The sequence below is a fragment of the Anolis carolinensis genome, chromosome 1 (genome assembly GCF_035594765.1).
Source record: "Anolis carolinensis isolate JA03-04 chromosome 1, rAnoCar3.1.pri, whole genome shotgun sequence".
Lineage (NCBI taxonomy): Eukaryota > Metazoa > Chordata > Lepidosauria > Squamata > Dactyloidae > Anolis > Anolis carolinensis.
The window spans coordinates 364,605,710-364,614,316 of NC_085841.1; the positions used below are offsets into that span (position 1 = coordinate 364,605,710).

General features: G+C 43.5%; 1 protein-coding gene across 1 annotated transcript; it reads right to left on the minus strand.

Annotated features, from left to right (window-relative positions):
* Nucleotides 1-4,124: 4,124 nt before the first annotated feature.
* Nucleotides 4,125-8,064, minus strand: arf6 (ADP ribosylation factor 6). Its single transcript, XM_062968716.1, has one exon. It carries the CDS (start codon nt 7,672-7,674, stop codon nt 7,147-7,149), a length of 528 nt encoding a protein of 175 aa, XP_062824786.1. The 5' UTR covers nt 7,675-8,064; the 3' UTR covers nt 4,125-7,146.
* Nucleotides 8,065-8,607: the final 543 nt, after the last annotated feature.

Consider the following 8,607-nt stretch of genomic DNA (forward strand, 5'->3'; position numbering starts at 1 on the left):
AAAGTACAACTTCCCATTGCATAGAGCCATGGCAGTTCAAGTGGCGTCAAACTGCATTAATTGTGCAGTGGAGATGGATGGGTCCTAGGAGTCTGCAAAGGTTTTGTAAAGCCAGGCCAACCCAGAACCGCTGCAGAGGCAGGTGCAGAGCTAACAGAGTTAATTAGATTGACATCTTTTGCCGGCAGCAGACAAGAAGTGGCAATTGCAATCTGGACAGACTTGTTCTGCTTTGGGGATTTGGCATCGGCTTCGGCTGCTCCTGTTTGCTCAAGGCAAGAGCTAAGCAACTCCAGTGATGGGAAACATGGAAAACGAGGAGGGAATTAGCTGAGTTGGGAAATCCCACATTTGCATAGGCTCTTCTGAAATCCAGCCCAGTTCTGATTCAGCATTCTGTCTGAACTGTAACGGGATTGAGTCCCGGGATGCATCTGCACTGTGGAATCAATGCAGTTTGGCACCACTTTAACTGCCATGGCTCTATGCTATGCAATCCTAGGTGAACTCTTGGGAAGAGAAGACTCAAGGACGTGTAAAATGACAACTCTTGTGATCCCATAGAAGTGAAAGTGGTGTCAAACGGCATCTATTCTGCAGTGTAGATACACCCTTAGAAACATGCCAGAAATCAGACTGAATTCCTAATTATTTTGTGTCTTGACATAAAAGCATTAGTATACAACCCATTTAAATTTAAATTGCAATGTGGCATTTCCTCCTTTTTTCTGCAATTAATTTACTCTAGTGATGCTCTGGATGGATCTACACTGCCAGATAATGCAGTTCAAACTGCTTTATATAGTCAGTGTGAACCAATATAATGCAAGCCAATACATTCCAAACTGCATTATATACATCTATGCTGCCAGTTTGAATTGCATTATATAGCATTGTATATCCAGCCTTAGACACAGCTTTGTACTACGCTTCAGTGGCGCAGTGTGTTAAAATGCCAAGCTGCTGAATTTGACTCCGGGGAGCGGAGTGAGCTCCAGCTGTTAGCCCCAGCTTCTGCCAACCTAGCTGTTCGAAAACATGCAAATGTGAGTAGATCAATAGGTACCGCTCCGGCGCAAAGGTAACGGCGCTCCATGCAGTCATGCCGCCCACATGAATTGTGGACCGAAAGACATTTGACTCCGGGGAGCGGAGTGAGCTCCTGCTGTTAGCCCCAGCTTCTGCGAACCTAGCTGTTCGAAAACATGCAAATGTGAGTAGATCAATAGGTACCGCTCCGGCGGGAAGGTAACGGCGCCCCATGCAGTCATGCCGCCCACATGACCTAGGAGGTGTCTATGGACAACGCCGGCTCTTTGGCTTAGAAATGGAGATGAGCACCAACTAAGATTAGAATCTGGGTTAGGGTTAGACATAGGGTTAGATTTAGGATAATGGGTGCATTATATTCTTGTATATTCCAATGCCGACAAGCTGTGGGTTTTCCCAGCCCAGGTTCTATTTTTATTTATTTTTATGGTTCGTTTTATCAATGTGTTTAAACTACATTGTACTGCACTTGAAACATGATTTTTGTTCCTGGGTTATAAATACAATAGAGTCTCACTTATCCAAGCTAAACAGGCCAGCAGAACCTTGGATAAGCGAATATCTTGGATAATAAGGAGTGATTAAGGAAAAGCCTATTAAACATTGAATTAGGTTATGATTTTACAAATTTAGCACCAAAACATCATGATACCTTGAAAACATTGACTACAAAAATGCATTGGATAATCCAGAACCTTGGATAAGCGAGTATTGGATAAGTGAGACTCTACTGTATCATTTCCTAATTGGTTCTATCATAAAAACACGGGGAAAGCCCATTAAATTGCAAAAACTTTGTTGTTGCGGGAGGGATGTTATCCTGTAGCCCATTTTGCGATAGCTTTTCAATGAATATCTCATTTGAGTCTCTACCACAGCCACAAAAACGATGTTTCTGGAGTAAAACAACTACTTTCAAAGGAGGAAGAACTGGCCTAAGCAATAAAACTCTTCTGAATTATTCTGGCCAAGAACTATTCCTGATTTTCGAAATACATCTCTATGTCTACTCAGGACAACAAGACTCCAGAAGTGTGTATTACGTGGAAGACTGAAGGGTGAATTAACATTTGCACCAGACATTACTGGCGCAAAGGGTTAAACCCTGAATTATTGACTGAAGGTCGGCAATTCGAATCTGTGAGATGGGGTGAGCTCCTGTCTGTCAGCCCTAGCTTCGGGGACATGCGAGAAGCCTCCCAGCAGGATGGTAACACATCTGGGCGTCCCTTGGACAACGTCCTTGCAGACAGCCAATTTTCTCACACTAGAAGTGATTTACAGTATGTTCGCTTCTGACACAATAAAAAAAATCACAGACACTACTGCTATAGGCAATAATGGCACTACTGCTATAGGCAACCCTAACTGTAAACATGCATGAATAAGTCTAGAAATTTTAATCAAAATTTTGGGCCAAATAAACCTTTTTCCAATTTAATCAATTTAAATATTGTACCTTAACTCTTATCAAGAAAGGAATTTCCTCGGGTTAGATCCTGGACCTCTCCACAAATCATATCAATGATTTTGGCTCAGAAGCATACTCTCAAATACACATATACAAATGCGTAAACCAGGCATGGGCAAACTTTGGCCCTCCCTCCAAGCTTTTTGGACTTCCACAATTCCTTCTGGCTGTTAGGAATTGTGAGAATTGAGAGTCCAAAACACCTGGAAGGAGGGCTGAAGTTTGCCCATGCCTGGTATATACATACTCACATACAAAAGGAACTTAAATCTCTATCCGTTGGGACACTGCTCTCTTTGTGAAGAGCCATCCAAGTACTGCTCAATGATTCCTAACAGGGCTGGCTGAGAGTAGCATCGAATGGGAGCCCGGCTCTTTTCAGCCTGGGATCTAATGTAAAAATAGATGAACCACTTTCTCACCTCAAAAGTGAACCTGCAGTTTGTAATCCCTGTTCTCTTTTCTCTCTCATCCACACAAGATCATAACGCAGCCACGAAACACAAGCTTAAGACCCAGCGCTTGTTTATGTCAAGTGATAAAAAAGGGCCTTCCCACAAATGCGCTTTCGTGGAAAAGGGACCCGCATTAAAAAACCAATAAAAGCCCTTTTGATGGCAAACAGTATTACGACGCATAAACTTTTACTGCAACGCCTGCTTGAATTTATGAACCACCACAGTATAAAACTCTTTAATCCGCACAACTCCATAATTTAACAGGGGCAATGATCACATTCCCAAGATCATCTCCTCCGCACTTCCAGCCCATCTGCCAAAAACTTTTTGTGGGAAATTAGGAGACACCTAAGCAATTTCCAATTTGGAAGGAATAAAGCACAGCAATTGTTTATATTTACTCATGAATTTGGGGTCCAAAACTTTATTTCGATCTTAAAGTTTGAGCTATTTTGAGTCTCATCTGAAAATGGTGCATGTGCATGTGTATAGATAGATAGGTTTAAACTTGGATTACAAAAAACAGTACTTTAAAATTAGGAACTTATAGTCACTATATTTGAGAAAGCAGATGAATTCAAGTTATTCTCTTAATTGCAATCCTATCCATTCCCACACATCTTCTACTCTTCATTCTGAACTAACTAGATGGCATCCTAGATATCATGTTCATTGAATATTATGGCTTATATTCATAAAACATGGCTCTTTTTGTATCGACATCTTCAACTCTTCAACTCTTGTGCCGTCTGCCTTAACAAGCCCTCCTCGGAGACAAAATACCTCATTTCTTGAAATCCTAAAGTGTTTACTTTAATTAGTATTGTTTTAGGTCCCAACTCATCATTTAACTTTTCAAGTAATTCTTCCTTCCATGCACTAACTCTTTTATGTTGATTTCTTCAAGAGTGCTTTTATCCCAACTTGAGAAATTTAAAAAATTACCACAGGAAGACATCCAGTACTTACTCATCAAGCTGTATGTTTGTCCCACATTCCTCTGACCTTCCAGAGAAGAGACAGGTGAGATGTTTCAGGTATTTTATGGGCCTTTTGCTCCCTGCCATCCTCCTTTCTGCCTTGCGCAAACCCTTAACACCTGCTACAGAAAAGATCTTCAGCATTGAAACATAACAGGACAGCTGTGCTGTATATTTGTTTTATTTTCTGCTTATTATTATTAGTTCTTTTACCAACACTACAACCATAATGCGACACAAAAATTCCTGTTTACTTTATTTAGGGAGATCACAGTCTACAGACTCATTCACTTATCAGACAAATTTCAACGCCATTCAAAAACGTATTCAGTTGCACTTTATAGAGTCACGTGAACATATAAGTCGGATGTACTGATCTTTTCTTTTTCTTTAAAGAAGTGGAATTCAAACAGATTGCATTTAGATCCTGCAAGCTGTTTGAAAAAGAAAAGGCCTAAAGCCATTGTTTTTACGGCTCCCTGGAGCCAGAGAGAAGACAAAAACCTGGTTTCCTTAAAAGAGGCCACTTAAAGAAACAGAATTTTTTGTTCTGCTGCAAATGTTACCGGATGCATTTGCTACAGATTTCATTCACCTTTGTGGTTTCCACCCAAAACTGAAGGTCGAAAGGGGGAGAACAGACAGAATTGCATTTATCCTTTTAACTGACAAAGCCAGCATACTTGAAGAGTAAAATCAAAGAACATACAAAAGGCATGTATCCAACTTAATGCATATGAAGATTTGATTCAGCCTCGGTTAGAGGGGAAAAGAAACACAATGAACTCTACACCGAAGGCAAAACCCCACCATGTTTTTACCGCAATTAATAAAGTTCACATGAAAGTTTGAGAACCAGTAACAGATCTTCAAGTTTTCCAGTTTAGGCAACTATTTTGTGCTTGGCTTTAGTTATTCCAGAAGAAGATAGTTAATTGTTTATGGACTTCTTTTGTATTATTATGCTTAACAATGATGCCGCCGTCACCAGAAACCAAGATTCTTAGCTATATTTAGAACAACTAGAACGTAAGTAATGCATTCCTCTCAAAGTTATTGTACTTTAGCAAAATTGTTTATTGAACCACTGCTGTCTTTCTTAGTACTGTGGCTCTGACTCTAAAAACTGATTAAAGTTAACATCCCTGTTCAATTTGGGATTCTATTTTTTAAAAAAAAATAAAAAAATAATCAAGCAAAGACACAACATGCTTATTCAGAATCAGAGCCTAACTGATTTTCTGGTTAGTGATGCTAAGCACTTTTAAGGAAATTAATTTGTCATTACTTAATTGCCCTCAAACATCTTTGGTACAAGCTTGAGAACCCACAATTTGAACAGCAAAATCAACCCTGAAGGGGTGTAGCGTAACGCCCCCAATTTTATTTTTTTAAACGTATATACCCTTCAGGAAAGGAAAAAAAAGAAATGCAATTTTCTTCTGGATTTGTAGCAATACATTCCTAAAATTCCTCAAAGGAGTCTTACTCCTCGAGGAAATCCAAAATTAATCCTTAAGGCTGAATAAGAACCAGCTGCTCTACATTTTTGCACCCAGTTTTAATAATACTTGATTGAAACCATTTTATGCTAACCTGAAGTCACACAATCGCACCCCCCCACCCACCCCTTACAACTAGTCAGATGTTTGAAAGCTATGATATGGCAAAATGAGATCCCCGCTTGCCCTTGAAGCACAGAATGTCGAAGTTTACATTCATTGTCGTTTGCTAACTCGCCTCCCCACTCTTTAGCTACCTGTCTAAAGGGCTTAATGAATTTTAGGCATCCCGTTGATTATTATTAAATAAAGATACTATCAAAACAGAAGGCTGGAGCTCCTCTGTCATTTCCCTTCAGGGTTTCAGTGTGGTTTTGCAGGAGGCAGAGGGCCTCAATGTCCAAAAATAGTTGGCTGCTTCATCCAGGCCAGCAGCACCTGCAAAACCGAGTTGTCACTTCCTTCCTTCTGATGCATCTTAATAAATTCTAAGAATAACTTATTTGAGTCATGATGATACAGAAGCAGATGCAAGCTCCCTCCATCCCCTTAAGTTAGTAAAACAAAAATCTACCAATATTTCACTTACAGATTTGAGAAGCTTTTTAAAAACCAATGGCAATTCTGTTATCTTGTCCCGATTGTTACGACAGGGGAAAAACAAAATATTCACATTCAAGTTGGGACAAGAGGCCTATGACTTTAAGAGCTACGCTTGTCACACAGTGATGCCTGCAAATTATTGCTGCACTTCATGGAATGAAAGTCTATTCGCGCTTAAACTGGAAATGGATGCAATTACAGATAGTGCAGCTAAAAAATCAACTTTACGTTGCAAGTCTAGGGGACTGTGCTTTGAGATCAGCCCCGTTTTAAGTTGCACATGATTACTCATTTGCATCCTTGATCATGCATGGGAATGGGCTTCTAACTCCTACGGCTAATGTTCGGAAGTTGTTCTCACATTACCTGGCCAACATCAAGTCTAGGAAGCAGCCATACCTTTATTTCAAACAAACGCTGCCTTCCTGATCCATCAAAGGCCAGATAAAGGAGCTCCAAGTTCCCTTCTTAAGTTGTAAACTTTTGCCATAAAGAGGACAGACTGCAGTTTGTTCATAAGCAACAGTTTTCAGTTTACTAGATAACAAGAGACCTATCAACATATTCTCCAGGGTTGCAAAAAGAAGCGAATCTACAGCAAATGATAATGGAGAGGAAGGGGTTGAAAAAACAAAACAAAACAGACCCAGAAACCATACATTTTAAAAAGTGATAGCCCCAGGACTCAAACAAGCCAACCCTTCATAACAAGGGCTTGTAAAACAGGAGAAAAGTTACTTCGCAGAGCTACAACATATGTCTCCCCGCCCCCTCCCCCATCCCACGTCGCTGGAAGTCTGGCGTAGAAACTAGTATTTGTGTTCATTCACAGCAGAAGATGAGAGCATCGTAACACCAAGCAAGAACTGTACTGAAGTTTTGCACAAGAGAAAAGGGGCGGTAAACGGGAGGCGAAGTGAGCGCTCGTTAAAATCCTACAAATGCTGAATTTCTGAACGGTTTAAGTACGGAGAATCATTCATTGTTGTTTGTATTTCGGGAAGCCACAGTGTTCCTCTGCCCCTCTAAACTCTCTTGGAGACCAACCGTAGTCCTGTCCGTCCCTGGCGGAAAAGTCGCCATTAGGACTTATAGTTAGATGTCAACCACGTCAGCCCCTCGTAGAGTCCGTCGCCCGAAGTGGCGCAGGAGGGCTGGACGTACCAATTCCTGTCCCTGATCCGGGTCAGGCCCAGCTTCTCCTGGATCTCGTGGGGCTTCATGGCGTCGGGGAGGTCCTGCTTGTTGGCGAAGATGAGGATGATGGCGTCCCGCATCTCCCGGTCATTGATGATGCGGTGCAGCTCCTGGCGGGCCTCGTCAATGCGGTCCCGGTCGGCGCAGTCTACCACGAAGATCAGGCCCTGCGTGCCGGTGTAGTAGTGCCGCCAGAGCGGCCGGATCTTGTCCTGGCCCCCCACGTCCCACACGTTGAACTTGACGTTCTTGTAGGTCACCGTCTCCACGTTGAAGCCCACCGTGGGGATGGTGGTAACCGCCTGGCCCAGCTTCAGCTTGTACAGGATGGTGGTCTTTCCCGCCGCGTCCAGGCCCAGCATCAGGATCCGCATCTCCTTGTTGCCGAAGATCTTGGACAGCACTTTGCCCATGGTGGCGGGCGGAGGGGTGGCGGCATCCACAGGGGGGCGGCAACGGTGCCTCCAACGGGCCCCCAAACCCTCAGGCAGGAGGCGGGCTGGGCAATGGGGGAGGAGGGGGCAAGCAGAGATGGCTTGGGCAGGGGGAGAGAGGATTGGGGGTGCAAGAGTGAGGTTACAGAGGTGCAAAGGAGAGGATATGGGGGTGCAAGAGGGAAGATATAAGACTGCGAGAGGGAGGATATAGGAGTGCAAGAGGGAAGATATGGAGTTGTAAAGGGAAGGATATAGGGGTGCAAAGGGGAGGATATAGGGGTGCAAAAGGGGAAGATATGGGGGTGTAAGAGGAAGGATACGGGGTGCAAAGGGGAGGATATGGAGGTGTAAATGGGAGGCTACGGGAGTTCAAAAAAGCAAAAGGGAGGATATAGAGGTGTAAAAGGGTTACAATCTCCCTTTAGGAGCACCTGGGAGGGCCAAAAGACCCCCCAAAACCCCCTGTGCAAGAGGGACAAGGGAGCAAGTGGGCCCGACCACAAAAAGGGTCAAAGACTGGGAGGCAGGAGTGGTTTTTGGGGGTGCAAAGAAGGAAATTGGGAGGAGAAATGACACAGGCCTCCTTTCTTCCTTTTATAGGTACCCCAAAGGGGTCCCAATGAATGGGGATGCCTTGAGAGGGGCCTTCTGGGGGGCAGGAGGAGGAAAACAGCCCCAGGCCCCTTTCACCTTGTCCTAGGCACCAAGGAGGGCCAACACAGCCCCAAATCCTGGATCAGGAGCCAAAGGAACCACAAAAACAGAAACAGAGGTGGTTCTGGGCGTAGAGAGGGAGATGATGGGGATGCAACGCCCCAAAGACCCCCTTTGCAGGCACGACACAGGCCCGAAGGCAAGAGAGGGGCGCCAATGAATGGGGTTTGGGCCCACAATCAGGAGGGAGGGAGC